Source organism: Heliconius melpomene, chromosome 13 (assembly GCF_056956725.1).
Source record: "Heliconius melpomene rosina isolate 202511_hmr_F chromosome 13, ASM5695672v1, whole genome shotgun sequence".
Lineage (NCBI taxonomy): Eukaryota > Metazoa > Arthropoda > Insecta > Lepidoptera > Nymphalidae > Heliconius > Heliconius melpomene.
The window spans coordinates 7,553,387-7,576,146 of NC_140401.1; the positions used below are offsets into that span (position 1 = coordinate 7,553,387).

At 30.9% G+C, this 22,760-nt stretch overlaps 3 protein-coding genes across 3 annotated transcripts in view; 1 reads left to right on the top strand and 2 right to left on the bottom strand.

Moving 5' to 3' along the window:
- LOC146532781 (uncharacterized) overlaps positions 1–15,452 on the bottom strand; it is a 42,583-nt gene extending 27,131 nt beyond the window's left edge. Inside the window, exons 1-2 of the mRNA XM_085195920.1 lie at positions 15,300–15,452; positions 14,642–14,769 (exon numbers count right to left, since the gene is read on the bottom strand). Of these exons, the coding sequence (XP_085052046.1) occupies positions 14,642–14,769; positions 15,300–15,387 (216 nt within the window). The 5' untranslated portion in view covers positions 15,388–15,452. The remainder of the gene's footprint in view (positions 1–14,641; positions 14,770–15,299) is intronic.
- On the top strand, positions 588–14,227 carry LOC146532782 (uncharacterized). Its single transcript, XM_085195925.1, has 10 exons — positions 588–893; positions 9,849–9,964; positions 10,146–10,257; positions 11,009–11,106; positions 11,617–11,727; positions 11,815–12,030; positions 12,793–12,911; positions 12,981–13,077; positions 13,432–13,667; positions 13,995–14,227. Exons 2-10 carry the CDS (start codon positions 9,857–9,859, stop codon positions 14,200–14,202), a joined length of 1,305 nt encoding a protein of 434 aa, XP_085052051.1. The 5' UTR covers positions 588–893; positions 9,849–9,856; the 3' UTR covers positions 14,203–14,227.
- A 1,362-nt stretch (positions 15,453–16,814) lies between the features above and the next one.
- Positions 16,815–22,516, bottom strand: Rheb (Ras homolog enriched in brain). Its single transcript, XM_085196212.1, has 5 exons — positions 22,354–22,516; positions 22,197–22,268; positions 21,686–21,893; positions 21,408–21,537; positions 16,815–20,681 (listed from the first exon to the last, which is right to left on the bottom strand). Exons 1-5 carry the CDS (start codon positions 22,400–22,402, stop codon positions 20,592–20,594), a joined length of 549 nt encoding a protein of 182 aa, XP_085052338.1. The 5' UTR covers positions 22,403–22,516; the 3' UTR covers positions 16,815–20,591.
- Positions 22,517–22,760: the final 244 nt, after the last annotated feature.

Sequence of the window (22,760 nt, forward strand, 5' to 3'; positions counted from 1 at the left end):
GATTTCTTCGTTTCTCAATTAGCATCTAATCAAGGGACTCATTTAGTAGTAACCAATATACGGATTTACGAGCATTGGACGGTAGACTTTCTCACGCGCTTCACATCCCAGATTCAGCGCATCGCCACTTGCTACTCGTCTCATAGATATATGCTTCGATAGCTTAATTAAACACACCGATTATTATTTTATTTAATTAACATGCTTACATATTTAACGATGATGGTATGCCTTGGTTTTATCAAAGACAAATATTTAATCGTTTATTTTTCCGTGTGATAAAAGAACGTTCAGAAAATAATAAAATTATTATAGGTATATAATACCTAAGTGAGTAAAATATAAAACTTCGTTAGTCAATTTCAAGAACCACATTTAAGAAATTTCAAGCCTAATTCATGCAGAAATAATAAACAAAATAATATTTCGTAATATGGTTTTTTTACATATCCAAAATATAAAGTTCAATAGTTTTATTTGATAAAAAATCGCGAGGAGCTTTCGTGATATAGTAGATAAAAAAATATTAAATTAAGGCACATTACCCAATGTGCCTTAATTTAACGAATTAAAAGAATTTATATTTATTTAGAGGAACGAGCTGAAATTAGGATTTAGTAGGCTTCAGCGTTGGGGCGGGCGGGGAGGTGCGCGCACGCACGGGGCGTGGTCGTAGCGCTATTCGCGTCAGAGCCGCCGTGGATGCTGCGGTGGTCGCACCTGTCGATTCGCGTTAACTTTGCAATCGGGAATACCGCGCGTACGATTGTAACGTAAGAGAAAATGCAATAAAAATCGAACTCAGTGATATATGATTAGAGACATGAGTTCAGTGATAGTGACAGCCAATACATAGAAGCATCTACCTCTACGCTGCTCGGGAATATCCCTAGGTTAGTACTTAAACATATTCTATATAGGCGCATAATTAAAAAACTGTGTATAAAAATATTATTATATTAAAACATTTTGTTTTCTTTCTAATTTCCATTAAGATGGATAAAGTAAATTATATAATGTATGCAGGTATATATGATATTGAACGTTTTGAAAACAGGAAAATATATAATCATAATAAAACAATTTATAAGCTTAATGTAAATGAGTATATTGGAATCGTAACGTAAATGTGTGGTATATTTATGGGATATAAATAAAACTATTTATAGTCTAAAAATCATGATTGTAGTAATCGTTTTTAGACTACATTTTAGCAAAATTAAATTAGAAGTTACTGTATTTGTTTTCAATAAAATTGGCAAATTGGTTTTATACAAAAGGAAATGCTATATTGTCAAAGTTCACAGATACCTTGTTGAATCGAAGAAGTGTTTTCCAAGCACTTCCTATTATCATAAACTTTAAATAGATTTTAATGTGTGTACATAAATAATTAAATCAAAATAAATATTAAAATATCACGAGATCCGATGGGACATATCAAGAACAACAAAAGCAGGAAAATATTATTAAATGTATTCTAAATCAAATCGTTTAGAATATATATAATAAATTTAATTTTATGAGATATGCAGATATCTCGTCGTTAAGAATACAATTATCATCAGTAATATCAAAATGAACAAGCGTAGCTTAGTACGATTACTTCGTAAATGACTTCCTTTCAAAAAAACAACGTTTACATATCACCTGTAAAGCCTTTTAAGAAAAGATGAATTTCTCATTATATTGTTCCTTCTTTGTAAAAGCCAAACAATATGGATGTGAAAGCCTTGAAGACGATTGAGTAAGGTCGCGAATACGCGTATATACATATGTATGCATGTACGTATATTTTAAATTTAACGATAACTATTTAAACTTCTAGTAATTTCATTGTATTTAGCTTTTCTCACGAGTTTATTTTAATACGTCCAATTCGTTAGTAGAAACAGCAGTAAAACGTCCAGGGTGACCGCAGCTTATTCTCATAATCAATCAACTACCGGGACTTGTAGCTATGTAAGCTTTACTTGCCATAAACGATTTACATTCCATATCCAATGTTGGGCCGTAATAGAAAACGCTTTTCATATGTCGAGAACTACGTATAAACAATTTCAATCGCATTCCTCCAGAAAATACATAATATGATGGTATATAATGCCTAATTAGCGATATTTTATCTTATTTCTTTTTTTTAGGTTTACGCTGTATCCTGCACATAGCAGGGTAGACAGAGGGAACCTTGGAACTTAGTGTTAAAGACACTTCTTTCCTATTAAGACCCTTCCGTTTCATTCCCTCGAGTGGGAATCGACCGCCTAACCTGTCGCTTTTACAGTGACACACTTGTGCCCTTGCGCCACGACTGGTTTTATCTCATTATTAATTAGTTAAATAAAATTATTTAGCTAACTGCAACAGAACAAAATTACTTTAATTTTCTAGAAACATAGTAAACTAAAAACAACCACCTTTATTTGGGCAGTATTTACTTCCAAAGGCAATGGGGTGTAAGTGAATTGGGTGGTATGCATGTCAACGTTAGCAAACAAGCAACAAGTGGTAGTTCCCGCGTGCCACGAGTGTGTTGTATTTGCTCACCACAAACACTACTCCCGACATGTCTCCCAAGAAGACGCTCATATTATTTTATTACATGAAATCTACTTATTTGTTTAAACGTACACAGATATGAATAAGTCGCAAAACATTAAAACGAGTACCTTCACTAAGTTATTTCAAAACTAACATTATAGATAAAACATATCTTAATAAATTGAATAGAAAAAAAAACGAAAAATTATATACATTTTAGTAAATAAGGCACTGTTTTCTAAACCTTTATATATGAGTCTGGAAAAGAGAGAAAGTATCAGAACATAAAATATTTCGTAACGACTGAGTGACTTAACTCACGTTTAAAATAATAATAAATTATTTTCTTCCTAATACATTGTGTATTGACCTAGTAAGTGTTTGAAATAAATGATAAATAGAGTTATAAATATGTTTACTAAATGATATTGAAAGTTGCCAAATTCATCTTCGTAAATCGAGGTCGCAGAAGTAGTAATCTCGTAGATGCTCGTACGCAGTTAATTAAAGTACCTAATATATAAATTTATGGTTCAACTAAAGTAATGATCGTTACCCAGAGCGTAATAGAAATAATATATAAATAGAATATTTATATTTTTTTTTCCCGCACATAGCAGGGTTGACAAAGGGAACCTGGGAACCTAGTGTTAAAAGACTTTGCTCTCATTAAGCCCACTTTCCGCTGAATTCGGAAGGCCTTACGTTTTGAGAGGCAGAACTCCAACGCCGCTCTTTGCCTCGACATCAAACAAGAAATTAAAATATTAAATATTTCCTTGAGTGGGAATCGAACCCACAACCTGTTGTCTTCGTCGTCTTTACAGTCAGTCACACGTCTGTGCCCTGCGCCACGACTACCCTCAGTTAAATATTTTAATCAAGCGGTTTATTATAATCATAAACTCTCAAACGAGTTGGCAGTAGATACTCATATTTTGTTGGACTAGGTGTAGTATTAGTATTAAAATATCGTAAGTACCTACAAATATATAGCTAATACAATATGCACGCTGTTTATAAAATGTGTGGTTTTTTTTTCACGTATTTATAATTTTTCAATGACTATTTTCTTCTATAATATATAAAACTCCTTCGTTATTAAGTGACTGACAGACAACGCACAGCCAAACTGGAAAGCACTAAATAGGATTCCCCGAAATTTAAAATATGGAAAAAACGTTTAGATTAATTTGGATTAAGACGTAAAGTATAATAAAAAAATAACAAATATGAAACTGAACAAGAAACTCTTTAGACACATACAATACTTAAATTTGAATACTGGACAAAATTCTCAAATGCAAATTATGCTATCATCTATACAGTTCTACCTTCAATTGTTCTATAGCTAAGTTACGAAAAAGGTACACGTTCGTTCAACGCAATACATTCTAACAATGTATTCGAAGAAGTTCGTCCTCCTTTTTATAATATGACAAATGTTTTAACATTGTTTACTCTGTATGCATATTACTCGTGCAAATATGTAATTCTATTGTAAAAATTATTAAGAAGTAAAAAGAGGTGTCATTTTTAGAAATAGGAATTAATAAGAAAAAATATTATGTTCAGCTCCGTTTCTTTTCGTAAAATTAAAATAAATTATTTACAAACTTTTACCTACTTATTAACAGTTTGAAGGTTTTAGTTTTTTCCTTATCATATTTTATCATAATACACCCTAAGTTTTACCTCTAATTCCAAAAAGAATGCGTAGCTTGAAATGAGTCCGAATGGAACATACGCTGCATTCCAAACAGCAAAGCTTCTTAGCTTCTTATAGGCCGTCGCTGACGTTGACCACTTAAATTTTAGGCTACATTGTTCCTTTTCATATTATCTTTTATGGTATATTGTTTGAAACATATTATTTATATGATCATTTACTAAAAGACATTGAACTTAGTGAGTGTATTAGCTATGAATCAGTTGTTTCTACATATTTTTTTTTTCAGTTTGTGTCAACATGACATCAGAGATACTAAATATGATTAAATATTTGAGGAGGACGTTTTAGAGTAGGCAACAACACTGTACAAACAGTTTGTTGATGCTGATAATTTATATCACTAACTCTATCATTACATTTACTTTATAAAAAATCCAAGTACACGAATAAAAGTGAGTATAACATAATATGTAAAAACGAAAAAATTTTGAATTCTATAGCGTATGAATTTAATACTAAGATAGGAGGTATAAGGAATTCCTTATCGCTTATATTATTCTTAGAAGTGAATCGTTGATGTTACATTGGAGTACTTTAAATATGCAGTTCTGAGATTGCACAATCAACAGTAAGAGGCTGCAAGGGATAGTGTTGATGTCCAACTATTTGATTATATGATAAAACATACATAAGGCGTGTTTGCTTTGAAAACATATTGTTGTTACATTATAAGATATGTATCTTATACTCGTATGCTAGTTGCGTGCAGATAAAAGATAATAAAATCAGTGCACTTAAATCTCAAGATTAATTTGAAAATAATGCTTGGAACAAGACTAACAATATTTTTATTCATTCACTGGTGATTATAGCACAATATTGATTGAATATATATAATAATATAAAAATAGATTCACATCTCATCTTAATCAATGGAAATCTGTAATTTTATAAAAATTACACATTTCTACTTGGACCTAATTTTATTGGGCCTAACATGTCAATTACCAAAACATCCTATATTCTTAAAACGGATCATTATTTTAGAAATTCATCCTAAAGATTCTCGATTCTATACGATTATATTTAGAAACGATTTGGTATCGCCTACAGGCAACACACGCACTATACCTACGCCATACACATATTCGGGCTAAATTAAAAGTAAAGATACCACTTTCCATCTGGTATTTAATCAAAAACAAAATAATATATTAGGCAACAAATAGTTTAAACAAAAAACTGCATTTACTTTTAGAAAAAAATGTAGCCACACGATAGACACGCAACTAAGAATATATTTTAAGCATCGCTCTAATGATAGACTATTTGTCTTCATTGTGGTGTACTATTCACGGAATTTTCAAGACTATACTTATAATTAGACATTGACAATCATTGGCGTTATACGTAAAGATTTAACCACAAAATTATTGTGTATAAAAATGGAATATATTATAAACTATAAACTGTCTAAATCTGCTATTGTTCGATCGGGTTCGAGATTGCGATCGCGTTTTTTGTCGACATCGAAAGAAGGAAATGTTATTTTAAAAATAATTAACGTGGTATTATTGAAATTCTTGTTAATTAATTAAATTATTTTTTATAAAATAGAATGCTAAAATCTAATTGCCTTGGCGAAACCTCTGGAAATTGATGTTACCTGTAAATAATTATTTTTAGTCCTGATTATGATATAATGCAATTTATTGCAACTTTTTGAATTTTATCAATTAGATAAGAAATAACGAGGTCGAGTAGGTACTATATCAACAATTTAACGTCATAATAATAAACGGACCGTGTGGTAGCAGCTTACACGAATTAATTGCTATAAATTCTCGTCTTTATATTCATGTAAAGGTAGGCATTTGAGTAACCCATGAATCATAACTCTTTATGTAAAAGAAAAGGTTTATGTCCTTTGTCCATTAGTTTTTGTTTTTATGTTTAATGTTTGGAAGATATTAAGCGTCCTGTATTGTTAAGCCGACTAATTTTTGAGCCAAGAGAATCGTAGCTATACTTTTAATACAATAGTAAAAAGTAAATATGAGTAGAGAGAGATTTTCTTTATGATATTTTGATAAGTCTGAGTGCCCTTCATAAGTGTCTAATGAAATATAATAAAAGTATTAAATACTACAGTAATCAGTTTAAACTACATTTGTAATGTGTCTAAAGGTGAAGCTATCTTTAGTTAGTTTTGCTGGTCAATTGGCTACCGGCTCTCGCCGCCGCGCAGTCTGTCGCGCCATATAACCTACTTTCGCAAATTTAAACAATTAAATTTAAAATTGAAATAAATTATTTCCTATAAATAGAGAGGTTATTGACAAATATCAAATAAAGTTTTAACTTTTTAGTTAAGATTTTCATTTAAAGATTGAACTCTTTAAAAAAAAGTAGGATATTTGAACTAGAACTAAGGTGATTCACCTATTGACTAGAAATTTCAAAAGGAGGACGAACAGTGACACGACCTAAGACAAGCAGATAAGGCGATCTAGGAGAATTCTTAGCATATATATCTTTGTATATATAGATATACCAACATGTTTATAGTAAGCAGGCTGCAGGTATTGCGAGACCAAGCACAATGTACACATTACGTGGAACACAACATTTTGAAATAGTGCTGATTATTTTCGGATACCATAAGTGTGAGCCTCTTTAGATGACAGCATCATGTCATTTTTTTAACCATAATATGGGTTGAAAGCATTTAGAAACAATTTCATAATAAATAATGTAAAATTATTTTAGTAATTATCATGCGAGTACAGCGGAGCTTATTGTCAAATGTAATTTATTATAGCGAATCACGTTTTCATTGGCAACCTAAAGCAAATTATTTATCAGTCACCCAACGGCATTCCACGATGCGTACGAACTGCCTGCCACCTTTGCTGACTTGACTAAACTTTGTAATTTATTTCTCGCTCATTATGAATATCAGACAAGTATCACCTTGGATTCTGTACCTATATAATTAAATAATATTCATTACTTCAACTCGCAGGTGCTAAGTTAAAATAGTACATAGGATAGACAAAAAATACCATTCAGTTTATTTAAAATGAGGGATATTACAATTTTTAAGAAGTTCAATAACAATTACAATTGATTTTAATTCAAAGATTCATAAAACGCATGTCATCCCGTCAGACTAATTTAAAAAAAAAATCAATTGCGGTACCTTCCGTTTTCAAAACGGAAGCTGCATGATAAGGCGAAAAAATAAATTGATTCTTCCTTTATCATGTTCCTTACAAAACGACCTTAATTTGATGGGACCGACACTACCATGTAGACAAAGAGATGTTACAGCAAATATATAAGCTTAGAAATAAACGTGATCTCACCAGGAAGCTCCTGCATACAATAGAGCAAGGGAAGGACGGTAAGGCCAACGACTTCAGTGAAAACAAATAAATATTCCTATAAATGATAGCAGCCTGCCTCTTCAGAACTATTGTGTTTCTCTTTTCATTATTTTTAATTGGTGTAGAAAATAATTCACAAATAATACGAACATCAAAGAGAGTAACAAGCCCCAGTGATTAGTTTTATTAGACCACTAACAGGCACGCTAATAACGATCATAGGGAATCTATATTGCACCTGGAAGTGCAATCTAACCGTATTGGCTCAACTCCAGTTCTACTGAACTTTGACAAACCGCCGCTGCAAATTGCATTTCTGCAAATCAACTGTACTTCACTAGTGGTTAGATATGACTTTTGCATGAGTAACAAACCTAATGACAGTATTTTTGTACATTTTTTTTTATTTATTTTTATGGAAGCCCTATATATATATACCCTAAGTTTGTCCTTGTAATCGTATACTTGCGTTGCAAGTTTTAAGCACGATGAGGTCATCGAGCTCCAAAATTATACATTCCTTTCCCTTTCTGAATTTATTGTTGTAAATGTTTAACAACATTAAAAAAAATAATTACTAGACATCGTTGCCTTAAAAAAATACACCATATTTAACATTTTAATATTTACAAATATGTTTTGTATTTGTGATTATAGTTTTTTTTTAGAACATAGACATACATATATAATTCTCAATGTTTATTTTTTATTAATTATAGCTAATATTTAGGCTTTAACTAGCTTAAAGATATAAAAAAATATAAATTTTCCTTCTATTTTGGCTATCATCGTACTTTGCAACTCAACTCAACTCTATCGTACATAGTCATTCAAAAGTAAAAAATACTAAACTTTTCTGAGTTTTTATTTTCCAAGATTTTAATCAGGAGTTATGATTGACGTTATAATAGCGAGTCGTTGTGGGATTATGCAACGAATCTCATGGGAGCAGTCAGGGCTGATGAAAGGTCGACCTCGGTCGTGTGTGGGCGCAGTTCGACAATGATAATCTGACTCGGGGTCCACGAACTGCACCGGAATGCAAATAAATAGATGCATATAAGCAGGACGAGAGAGCACACCTGCCGGTGATCGCTGGAATAAACAATTCATGTCAACACGCGCCTGGAATAATGGAACGCACCGTGCGTCTAGTCACGATCGAGTGTCTCTCTTCCGGATCCGCCTATTGATCTTGGGAATGAAGCTATAAAAACTACATCTACTTCAAATATTTACAAATAATAAATCATAGTGTGCTCTTTTAGTTCCAAAAGCCCAGCGCCTATCAAATAACCATTTAGACTTAATATCATTTTATTATTAAAAAAAAATACAACTAACTACCTCTCGTGTAGATGACTAATTGTTTTTAAAATTCATTTAAAGTGACACCTGCTTATTAGTATAATTATCTCGTATTTTTTTATAGTCATCGATCATTTGAGTTAAACTTATCAACCATACATGTATTAAAAATAGCACAATACGGCTTGAAAGACATACCTGGAGACAACTGGTTTACCTTGTTGTAGTACAAAAATAATTATTTTTAAGAAATTTATGTTCTGGCACAAGCCAATAATTTAAGTTTGTTGTTATAACAAATTGTTGATATAGAAATTATAAAATGCTATACGCTTTTACTTTTGATAATATAAAAATTTCATCCCATTCGTACTAATGCCTACAAAGAGTGACAAACTGATAAATAATATTTATTTGGCATTATATTTCTTTTATATTTAGATTAGTGAACTCATTACGTGATCTTTAACTGCGTGGCCTAAGTAATAAAAATGATTAAATATTTCATAACTACAGATTGCCGGCGGCTTTGCACGCAAGTGAATTAGAAATAAAGTACTCTGAAATCACTTTAACATGGTAACATTCACATTCAATATTTTAAGTTACATAAATATATTATAAACTTATTGATAAAAGAGACCGTCGTGGCGCAGCGGCACAAGGGTAGGACAATAATACGACAGTTGTGGGTTCGATCCCCACTCAAAGAAGTGAAATATTTATTTACGTTATTATTTTCATTTCTTCGCTCTGGTATCGAAGCAAGGCGGCGTTGAGTTCTGCCACTCAACACGCAATGCCTCCAGAATTCGGCGGAAAGTGGGAAACGGAGTGTCTTAACACTAGGTTCCCTCGGCCTACCCTACTGTGTGCGGGATACATTGTGAAGCTGATTTAATTTTATTTTTTTAAATATGACATGTTACTTGTTACAGGCGGGGCGATGTTAAGTGTGGCAGTGGCGGCGTTCGCTTGCCTCTGGCTGGCGCGCGCCTCGCCGGCTGAATCGCACGGTTTGCGATCCTATACGATTAACACTTACACACCTAAGGTAATTAATAAAAAACAATAGATTCCTATTTGCTCAATATGTATATCTTTTTGATAAATTATTGTGAAATTATATAATTTTAATTATTTAACATTAAAAAACCTTAACTTCCTAAATTTTAATAAGACTAACATATTTTTTTTTGATAATTTATAAAATAATATGTTTTGTTTATTTATAGGATTTAGGCATCATTTTAGGAAATATAGACGAACGTTTACGTTTATTAGACACCATAAGCGCGGTGCAAGCGAAACAGGCGCGACGATTGGATGTAATACAAGACAAATTAGGTAATATAGTAGTTCTCATTTTACATTTCATTACCTGTACACGAAACATTATCATTTACGTTCTAAATATATCGTCATATAGGACGCAGTAAAACAACTGCCAGGAAGTTGAGCATTAGGTACTGTGTTTTTATAACATATGAAAAATAATTGATTTCCAACACAGAAATAAGTGCTGATAAAAATCTTCATTCCATATTCCATATTCATATTCCATTTAAATACATATAGAAAAGAAAAACTCAATTTATTATTTCAGACAAACGCAAAAAATCCTAATAAAGGTATAGATACTTATGGAAAACCGCAATAAGCTCCGATACCAAGGAACTACCTTCTTCCTTCCTTCCTTCCTTCTTTACTAATGTCAAAAATTTATATTTTCATAATTAAGGTTTAACTATGTAAAATAATATAAAAATCCTAGCAGTAACCTATTATTGTTAAAACATGGCCGGCACTACTGACACATTGACTTGTTACAAATACAATATCCCATTTGAAGTTCCGACCTAAATTTTATTTGTATGTGCGTACTCCAAAGAAACGTATTTCTCAATGTGCAACGATGAGTCACGACATCCTTATTGTGTCATATCCTATTTTAGAATACGTATTATGTCAACATTCGCAATATTGCCTCTATTTATCATTCGCAATTGAACAGAATAGGGGCATCGTTTAATCAGTAGCGTTCATCTACCAAACGGTGTTTATATGAACACGGAAATAAGATGTATGAATCTTTCAGATCATCTAGAAACTACGTTATCCATAAAACTGGAAAGAGCTCAATTGGCTGCTGAAAGATTGGAGCACAGGCTTCATATGCTGCAAACTAGTGTCCAGGTTCGTATTAATAAAAAAAATTATAGTATAATTTTAGTTTATTTAATCGAGTCAAGAGCCTTGATCTCAGCTTGGACATATCGAGTTGAAATTCAACCGTATCTACGGGTCCCTTGATTTTCTGAAAAAATCGTATTTCTACATTTACTTAAAAAATGGCTTGGCCGTTTATATGGCAAAAAAACTTGTAATTCGACGCTGTGAAGGGAATCAAAATTAATAGGGTAAGTACTTTCGGTTGACTTAAAATTATGAAATTTGACAGCTAACATCTACAAGTAGTTCAGGAAAAAATCTGAAAACTATACATTTGTGGTAAAATCTTAAAAAATTTGGTATTAAAGTCGCTGGTTCAAGTGGGGTATCAGAGAAAGGGCTCTGGCTAAACTAAGCTTGAATTTCAGAAAAACCTCGAGACCTCCAATTTCTGAACCCTAGGTGGGCGAACCCGACTAGTGCTTGTCCGGTCTTTTTTTTATTTAAATTATATTAATTTTCATTTTCTTTCAGACTTCTATCAAGGAGAGCAGCGCCAAAATAGAAAACAGTCAAGCTAAAATAATGGAAGTAGCCCAAAATTTAACAAATCGTATAGAATCGCATACTCATTTATTAGAAAAAGTAAGACCCTTAATTAAAAGTAAAAGCTTTGTCATTATTTATTGGCCGAGTAATAGAAGTAATTGAAAATTGTTGCCATAACGTTAGGTAAGTGGTGCGTATGCCGACACGTGGCGGCGCGGCCTTCTGCTGGAGTCCTTGGTGCGAGACGGAATGTCGTTGGTGAACGTGACGCGGCGGGAGCTGGCGGACGGTCTACGCACGCTCGCCAGGCGACAGCGGGAGGCGCGCCTATCCTCTGTAGACTTGGAGGCGGCGTTTTCAAGACGCATCGAGGACAACACTTATAAGATAGACATGAAGGTAAGTTTTCGCGGATCCTATTTTCATACATGTAATATTTAGTTTAACTTTTATAAAGCTTTTTATCACAATTCTCGTTAAGTTCATTCAGATTTACCGAAATATGTGACCCATTAAGTTAATATATTAATATTGAGCCGGTTTTAATTTGATCGCAGTGATAGTTAAAATAAGTGAATAGTTAAAATGTTTAAAGTAGCTTAAGCAATGTCGATTCAAATATTTAATATTCAACAAAGCTACAGTAACATTAAAAGTACGTACTCACAGTATTGCAGTACACGCACAGAGCTTTGCATGGCTAATAAGGTTAAGAAACAACAACCATACTCACCATGCTTACAAGTAAGATTTAGAAATATGAAGGCTATAGTGGACATGTATTACTAGTTACGATAGCGATATTGGCAATAGATAATTGATATGTATATTAATAAATTTTAATAAATTATAAATGACAAAATCAAATTAGTGTACAAAATATTTTGAAAGGTTACACGTGTAAGCTACTTGGATACATAATTACTTTTGTATTTATGTAAAGAAAATTATACCCCGAATGATTACGCGTCGTGTTTATGGTAAAATGTTCAATTTACATAATAAATTTAAAATAATGGCATTGCCCACTATATAGCCTAGCTTACGTTCACTAACGTTCACTATCGTCAGTCAACAATATCCCAAAATTACTAATGAATTTATGAGAAATTACTATTTAAATATGTAACATAAATATATTGATCTAAAACTATATTCCAGATGCAAGAAGTCCTGAACGTACAAAAACGCTTCGCTGATTCTTGTCAACGAGTGCAACTCGACGATCCAACGCACGTAGCGGACGTACTAGATAAATTGATAGACTCGCTCATAAATAAGTATGTATTGTAAGCTTTTTGTGCATAATAATATCTGTTGTATTTTAAAAATGAATGATTTAATTTCAGAACGGCGTCTACATTTCACGAGTTGCAAAATATTCAAGTTACTATGAGAAACCATGACAGTAAAGTCATAAAACTACTTAACACTCGACCGACACAGGTCAGTATGGAACGAGAAAAGTAAGACGGGAGCACCCTTGGCGAAAGCTCGAGGTTTTTCGCATATTGAATGAAGCGATTCAATATTTTTAGCAAATTGTAAAGTAAATACGCCATATAAAACGAGTATATAACGAACGACTAGGAATACAAAATATAAAACGTAAATTTTATTTAATACAGGGACTCAAATATTTTTAATGTTATCTGATTGTGAACAGAAAAAAATTAAGTATTTTTTATCTTTTGATCTGAATCTGTTTCTTATGTATTGGTTGTGCTACGGCTTGTGTATTCATCACATTTAGTTTTATAGAAAAAACATTTTTGTAATTAATTACAACTCTATTTTCAGCCGCCTGAAGTCTCATGCAAGCTTCTTGAAACCTTATTTAAAAATTCATCACATTCAACTTTCAATGAGAAAGAATTACAACAGCTGACTGAAAAATTCATAGCGTTAACAAATAGAGCCGATGCTGCTCTGCAGCGATTAGAGGGACATGTTAGTGAAGAGTCAGAAGAACCTATACCTGGCACGGATGTCACTGATGCAGCAGATCGACTTTTGTTAAAACTTAAAGGAATCAAGTATGAGATACATTTACATTAATGCTCACACACTTATTATGGAATGTATTTTTTTAAAATTATTTTTATTATTTTAAAAATATTATGGTAAATAGAAATATTTTAGGTAGTAGTAAATGTTTAGTTAATATTGATTAAATATTAATGATATTGCAACACATTCCATTTCCATACTTTATATACATATGTACTTTTTTAGAAAATTTAAAAAAGGAAAGAAAGAAAACAGTCCAAGGGCCATAAGTTTGATTATAGCATAGTGGCACTAACGGTTACTTTATTTAGAATTAATCCAAATTTTACCATAAACCATTATTTCATTCCCAGGAGTGAGCAAAGTTCTGAAGAAAATGACTGGGAAGATGAGCAAGATAGCAATTATTTTGACAATAATATGAATGATTTCTCACAAGAAGATCAAGAAATATTGAATAATGTATCAAACAGAGAAAAGTTTACAACCACAGAAAGCACTATAACTAAGCCTCACCGGAGACATCTTCATAAACATCCTTATGACCGTGGTCCCATGTAAATACAGTGTAATGATTTTAATTAAATATATTTGTTTCATTTCAATTTACATGCATAATGTATACTTACAATTTTGTAAGGAAAAGGATGTAAATTTTGCATATAAAAGAGATAACACAAAATAGGATAAAAAATAAACAATATTATGAACATAAATATTACTCTGCTTAACATCTTTGTTTTACCATACATTTTTATCACACATCCTAATATAAAGACTTTCCACTCTCCACTTTCCACCCAATTCTTGAGATATTGCATGTTGAGTAAGGGAACTCAACATTGCAATTTATTCATCAGAGCAGTGAAGTGAAAATAATTCACTCACCTGCAAAATAATTCAATCACCCACAATCCCATTTACAGTTGGAGACTGCCCCATTGTGCCAAAATGAATTATAGTTAGCAAATTTCAGTTAAACTAGGATTTTAATACATACATCAAGTTTTGCACTGTTTTGGAAAATTGTTAGAGCCTTGTGAGTCAACTGAGCAAAACAGGAGCTTAAAGTTGCTATCTTCTGCCGGGATGAAAACACAACATCTGGTTCTTCGCTTTCTAGTTCGGCTGCAAACAGTAATTTTATTTAATTAAAAAATATTATTAAATATATGCTTTGGTAATATGGAGGAAAAAATCAATATCATTAACATCTTTAAGATTTAAGTAAGTTAATTAAGTACACGATTTAATAAGTAAAAACAATATCTAATTTTAATTACTCTAAAAATCTGTTATTGTTGCTGTTCTGTATCTATCTCTAAAAACAATATATGTTTATAGTGAAGTAAAGCAAAGATTTATATAAGGAGAACTCATAAAAGGGTTGTTGTCCTTAAGTCATGATTACATATTCTCTCACGTCACTGTCGAATTTATATTTATATATTCAAATAAAATATTTCCTATAAAATCATACACTAAACTTTCATAAATCTTGATACAAACAACCATAACATATTCAAATAATTACAATTACAAGCTTTTTTTATTAATGTCATTGTTAAATCACTCCATAGATATCTGAATATTGTTTAATTCGTCACATGTGCAACTAAGTAAATTAACTTAACTACAAGGCCATATTTAAGACTTACATAAAGAAGTATCTAATTCGACACATGCTTTATCAAATTCTTTTTCTAATAAATCTAACCACCGAAATCCAACTCCAGACGTCGCCATCTTCACAATAAACTTGTTGTTGATAACAATTAAACGTCACTTTGACATACTTAGCAACTATAGAGAAAATTAATTTAAGTATAGCTTAAAAATCAATCAACATTATTAAAAACTACCCTAAAGTGGGAATTTAGACCATAAATATAAAAACAATTCACATTGAAGAATGAGTTAATATTGATTTTGCATTTACTTTGTAGAAAAAAGTGATTTTACAATAATAATATATCATAAAATACATAAGTATTTTTACTGACCATATCTGTGGGGCAATAGATATAATATATGGGGTGAATAGAAAAATAATGCTAGGTTTACTCCCGTTTCTACAGCATTTATAGGAATGTGAGGATTTTGTTTTTTGAAATTGTTTTGGATTGTGAAATATAACTAAATAACTTTTCTATATACTCCCTTCTCATTTCTATCAATCCACGTCCATCCACACGTAGTATACGTGTCTACCGCCTCTTTCCCATCTCTTTTCACCCCAAAATTTATAAAATTGTACATGTGCTACTATTTTCATTGATATCCTAGACTTAAAACATAAATGTACTTACTAGAACTTATTCATGATTAATCACAGTATAATAAAATGAGACAATCAAAATAAATAACTTTTTTGAAGCATAAATTAGCGCAGTTCAACCTATTACCAATTACCTATCTGATTTCCCTAATTTCACTTTTAATTTTAGTGGAAAAAGAAAGAAGAAGACGAAGAAATGGAAATATAAATTTAATAAAATATTTCATCTCCTCGAGTGAGAATCGAATCCACAAACAGTCAGTTTTACAGTCACACTTTGTGCCTCTGCGCCACGACTAGCCCTATTTAAATGTATATTTTCATTTCTTCGTTCAAGTGTCGAGGCAAAGCGCGGCGTTGAGTTCTGCCACCCAACAAACAATGCCTCCAGGATTCAGCGGAAAATCGGAAACAGAGTTCCTTAACACTAGGTTCGTTCTGTGCTCCCTGCACCCTACTGTGTGCGGTATACAGCATTTTTTAAGGTTCTTTTATTCATATTAATTTATCTTTTACTTTTACATTCTTAATCTATGCATCAATCACATACGACATATTATTTAATTCATTCATGATATTTAACTTTCATAGATTTAATTTGTAAGAGAATATCTAATTACGATACTTTCAATTTTTTTCCTCCTAATTAAGTCTTCGTACGTATTGAGCGCGTACGACGGAAACGGATCATTTGAATTAGAATGTTTGAATTTCAAATTTTTATTTTATCGAAAACTGGGAAGCATATAAAATTTGGGTTGCGAAATTTTACTTACACTAAGTAGGACGACTAGACTACAAGTACGAGTAGCACAAAAAATATTATTTATATACGTAGGAAATTTGCTTATATCTAAGTGAATTTTTATCACGACAAAATAAAAAATAGACAATATAAATATGAATAGCTCTTTAATTTAACCACTTATATTTATATACAGTAATCTGTACAGGTCCACCGAGGTATTTATTTTTAAGTTGGAAAAAAATATTTTCAAAATATTAATTTAAAATAATTTTTCTTTAACATATCACTAAAGATAAAAAATCTGCCCTGTCTTTTTCCTAGAAACCTCTACTCTACAAACCAGTTTTGTAGATTAATTATAACATACCACTGGTGTATTTACCAGCGGGAGAGTCCACTTGAGAATAGGGTGGCAAATCTATTTTTTACTGCTATCTACTTCATATTCATACGGGGGTTTCTGTACGGTACATAGTACAACATGCAAGTAGCATACACCATTTTGCTAACTCATGCTATTTCAACGAAATGTTGGTCACAATATTTTAGGAACTGACAATTGTGATGGTAAGTTCAACAAAAACATCACATCATTATACTTTAAGTTGCAATATTTAAATTTAATATTGGTTTATAAGAAACCGCTTTAAAAGTTTTAAGCATTCAAACAGTTTTTGAGACCTCGGCGGTTACATACGCTGATGTTGTGTACATATTTGGAATCATAAAAAAAATACAAGTAACACTATGACTGGGCTTATGTATTACACAATAAAAATCATCTGTTAAAAACTATTTAAAAATCATTACTACGAGGCTTATAGTTAAAAACAAATCATTGTGATAGGTTAATGATACAGAAAACAATTTTACAAAAATAACGGCTGTATTGTGCCATAAAAATGCGACAACGAAACTTGATTCATATATGTATCTTTCTAACTTATAAAAATAAAATTGTTATGTACATAATTACAAGCTATTTATAAGCTTTACGTTTAACAAAGTCGCAGTTCACCAGTAAGTAGACATTGTGACTGCCACACCACTAACCATCTAAAGCTAAGCTATAATATGAAGGACATAGCTTTAAATACAGTATAAGTATAATTAACGGTAATTACTACTGCAATGATCTACAATAATTATTAATGAGCTTCAATAAATTAAGAATAGAAATGTTACGTTATTGGTGTGTAAATGTAAATTTATCTTGTATTTGAACTAATTCAAATTATTATATAGCTGTTTTTTTAGTAAACTCTTAATTGTTTCCATAATGCTCATAATGTAGTTGACTACTAAATGCTTTTCGTCGAGTCATTATCATTTAACCTACAATGTTTCTAGTTTTAAATATACAAATTCAATAATTATAAAAAAGATCATAAATACATTATATAAAAATACAAAGAAATGTCGAAGAACTTATAAGAGATATACCTATAACTATTTACTTCGTTTCGCAATGTTACTTTATATAATTATTAGTTTGGAGCCAAAATTTACATTCCACTAGCAAATTTTATCATGTTGTATAATTTAGTTTTTGCCAAAGGGAATAATATACATATTTTTAAAAATGTTATTCCACACTATAAATTTTTTTTTTTGAGATGTATAATAAAATTAAGGCAGCGGGATTTAAAACCGTGCCTCTTGGAAACTGTGCATGCGCTCTGGCCACTAATATATAAAAAAAGTTATGATTGATGAAATACCCTCATAGACAATATTATCGCAAATTAATCATAATTTTTTGTATACAGAAAAATATTTTTAAGGGATATATTGCATATGATTTGGTAATATATCTACATGTTAAGGTTTAGATCGCTTTTCAAGAAATTCTTTTTATTAGCAAACGCGTGATGTGCAATATACTGTGGTTTCATTTAATGTAGTGCTGAAACTTCCATCCTGTATATATACATATACTTATATCCGTCTCGTCCCGATATTTTTTTTATTCATATAAAAATTATAAGTACTAGAATATACCAACAGTTATTGATTTGACAAACAAATTAATTTAATTGTAGAAAAATTTTATTGTAAAAAAATAACTGGTTAATATTGCAATTGAACACCCACATGGATCGATTATAAGTAGAAAATTTTATTTCGAGATTTTATTGTTTTTTTGCTTTTATCCTGCAGACGGCAGGGTAGGCTGAGAGCACATAGTACCAAGAAGTTCTCTTCTCCACTTCCCGCTCGAATTCGAGACGTTACGTATTGAGTGACAGAATTCAACGCCAAGCTTAATCCTTGCCAGAACAGGAAAATGAAAATAATTCATCCCCCTGAATGGGGATAGAACCCACAAACATTACGTTTATATTATTAATAATATATATGTATGACATTATTGGTACAACATAATAACAAAAATTGGCAATTACTTTCTTCTCATAATATTCCAAAATTTCCATCAGATTTTTAAAATATTGTGTATGACTCAATCTGCTAAATATGCAGATTGAGCCGCCGCCTCCGACCTCGTTTAATACCAGAGGAACTACCTGAGTTGACTTCTGTCATTTAATACGTAATTACTCGGAGAATTAAGTTATTAACAATAGGTTTCTTCTGACTACCCTTATACAGCACAGTCGACGAGCCGTGGACGCCTGAAGATAGGCTTTCTGAACGTTTGCGCATTGTTAACTCGGGAAGAAAACAATAACAAGTAAGATAAATTCTAAAATCAATTCTGTGCAGACATCAACAGCTAACTTTAGGGTGAAGCTAAGTATTAAAATGTACATAGAAATCTTCGTTTACGAAGACAGTTGAGAAAAACCAAAGTGGTGACCTTCATCCATTTGTTAATACTTTTTATATAAAGTTTTCTTTATTCTTGCATATATCAGAAAACACAAATCGCGCATACAAATGAACAAGCTATTTGTCACATGTGATTCCTTTTTATATCATGGTATGTTTAGAGTGACTTGATTACTTTATTACGATATTTAAAATTTGCAAACTTATAACTTTTATAAATTATTAATATGATGAATAAGCATATAAAATGTATCATATATAAATTACATGACATATGTAGAAATGAAGAAATTATATGAATAAATAATGTAGATACACCTTACTATATTGTGTTCCATTTAAAAATAACATTATATTTTATGACAAAAAGATCTTAATATAACCTTAACTACTGCTGGCTCTATTATACTATTACAACTTTATATATAATGAACACACAAATATGAGTTGTGAGCAAAATTTTTAAGGATATTTATGTTGTGATTTATATAAAAATAAACTTTGATTGAATATTTTGTTGCACTCATACCTTTTGTCAATATATTACTTACTCTTTAGCACCAAAGTGAAAAAAAACAGTTGCCGTGTGATTCATATCATTATTACAAAAGTAAAACATTTTCTCGAAATAGAAATAATTAATTCCCCTGGGTGGGATTCAAAATCACAACCGTCAGGTCACAGCAATTACAGCAAAACACTGTGCCGCTGCGCCACATGCCATTTAACATTTTTAATGGATTTATATAAGCCTATGTCCTTTCCATTCATGTGCAACAAATAATGCTTGCATAGGCATTAAATGAGGCATCAAAATTTGTAACAGTAGCTTAATGAGGTACATTATAAATTGAACAGCACTTAAAGTTGCCACACATTTAACTTAAATCTGATATAATATTATTGATAAAAAAAATATTTAAATATATATATTTTTTTTTACAGCTGTGAATTTATATTGCTCCATATTCTGTTAATGTAGAAAAATATATGTCTACAATTAAATGTGTGAAAACTCTTAAGGAGTTACTAAGTAACTACAAATTATTGCTATTATATTAGCTGTGCATAAACTATCAATAACTTACTTTCACTTTTGCATAAACAAGCACTTTGTCCATTAAATATTTTCTATTAAGAAATAACACATCCATTTTTCTCAGGCATGTGTCCATCCGATCTTTCTATTTCTGATAGCATTGCATGAAACATATCTGTCACTGACTGAAATGATTGAAATAATGAATTTATTATCAACAAAACATAATAAATGAATCTAAACAATTTAATAAAGGAAGTGTTGTGGCAAAGTTGCACTATAATATATAACTGTAAATGCGACAGCTGTGGGCTCCATTTCCAATCAGGGAATCTATCACCAATTTTTTATTCTTCACTCAGGTAATTATGCAAAGTGTGTTGTTGAGGAACAGAATGTTTTAACACTAGATTCTGCCTGCCCTGCTTATATACAAGATACAATATAAAAAATAAACATATCAATGGTCCCTGGTAAAGTATCAAAAGCGAAAACTTGCAATATTTTTATCGCTCTCTTAAACTTCTAAGAAGTTTATTCTTAATGATATTATTTCAAAATTTCAAAAGAATTGTTTATGCATTTTTTAAGAGTGTTAGTATTGAAAACTACCCTTGTTAGTAGTTCAAAACAGCAATTAAAGATACTTGAAATTTTCACTTTCAATACTTTACCTAGGGACCATGGATATGTAAATAAAAATAAATAAAGAAAATGAAAATTTGTATAGATGTTTCTATGGTTATGGTGTATGGTGTTGGCAAAATGAAAGAAAATATTGACTTATTTTATCTCTTAGAATCATCATAGTAGTCATTGGTACATAATAAACCCGTAACTAACCTAGATTGCAATCTGGAAAACATGGATCTGTTAAATAATACAAATATATACATGAAAATGTACAATACCTCATTTCTTTTAGCACTAGTTTCTACAAATGCTGCATTCCATTTTTCAGCCAATCGTTTCCCTTCTTCTGTACTAATTTTTCTTTCTAAATGTAAATCTGTCTTGTTTCCCACAAGTACAATTGGTACACTAAGAAAATTTTAAATAAAAAAATTATACATTTTTAGTTAAATAAATAGGAGCAACTTGAAATGTTTTGCAATTATTAATGGATGCAATAACAGACAAATAAACTAACATGTAGCATTACACAAATAAATATAACCTTTGAACTTACTGTATCTTTCCAACCATATCCAATAGCTTGTCATATATTATTTGCACGATCTGAAAGCTTTTACTTGAAGTAATTGAGTACACCAAAACATATCCATGAAAGTCCATACTGTATTGTAAAGGAAAGATACTATATTCATCTTGCCCTGCAGTATCAACTAATTTTACCTCATACTCTGTAGAATTCAATCTAATAAATTTTGTGAATGCTGAAAATTTATAGAAAAAGTTATAAACGCAAAAGAGAAAATATTATTCGTACATTTCTTTAAATAAGATAGTTGAACAAATCTTATAGGTAAGCAAAAGTCAACACATAAAAACCTTGTTTATTTTGATGGACCGAAAATGTAATATTGCAAAATGTAACTAAGGTTATTTAAAAAAAATGTAATATATTATATATTCAAATAATATATAATATAATATAATATAAAGTATAATTTTATTAGAGAAAATACGGCAAAAATTAAACTTATTTTATGATGGAAAAAATAAATATTTGAACTTACTATTTTCTATAGTAGGATCGTAGGAATCTACAAATTGTCCCTCAACAAATTGTATAATAAGAGATGATTTGCCTGTAAATATTTTTTATAATACATAACGTCATAACAATAAATAAGACGCATAAATATATCACAAAACAATAAAGGTACACCTTACCCACAGATCTGTAGCCCATCATGGCAATCTTTCTCTGTTTCGATGGCATTTTATTAATTTAAATTTGAGTCACAATATACATAAAATATTAAGAATATTTTTACAACTTTTTTAATCACACTTTAGGACTTAAGTCACAAACCACAAGATTGTCAAATGTCAAAATCAAGTCACAAATATATGATTGCAGATTATATTTACATTTTCTTAGGCGTATCTACGCATTTGAGTGGCACATTGGCATAGAACGGTACCGTACCGAACCGTTCTCAATAATGTTACAATTTTCAAGCAAAATTCTCTTGAAGGAATTCTCAACGAAGGTCTCTCTCTGAAGGTCTATATTACACTTTTCTTCACAAAATTAAATTAAATTAAATCAGCTTCACGCTGTATTACGCACACAG

What these genes read in the sequence shown, in the direction of transcription:
- LOC146532782 (XM_085195925.1), top strand. Translation starts at nt 9,857, where the DNA reads ATGTTAAGTGTGGCAGTGGCGGCGTTCGCTTGCCTCTGGCTGGCGCGC. An exon ending in ATACTCATTTATTAGAAAAA is followed by an intron (nt 11,728 to 11,814) that starts GTAAGACCCTTA and finishes CCATAACGTTAG; the next exon opens with GTAAGTGGTGCGTATGCCGA. An exon ending in CTTATAAGATAGACATGAAG is followed by an intron (nt 12,031 to 12,792) that starts GTAAGTTTTCGC and finishes ACTATATTCCAG; the next exon opens with ATGCAAGAAGTCCTGAACGT.
- Rheb (XM_085196212.1), bottom strand. Translation starts at nt 22,402, where the DNA reads ATGCCATCGAAACAGAGAAAGATTGCCATGATGGGCTACAGATCTGTG. An exon ending in CGATCCTACTATAGAAAATA is followed by an intron (nt 21,894 to 22,196) that starts GTAAGTTCAAAT and finishes ATAAATTTTCAG; the next exon opens with CATTCACAAAATTTATTAGA. An exon ending in CTAGTGCTAAAAGAAATGAG is followed by an intron (nt 20,682 to 21,407) that starts GTATTGTACATT and finishes CAATCATTTCAG; the next exon opens with TCAGTGACAGATATGTTTCA.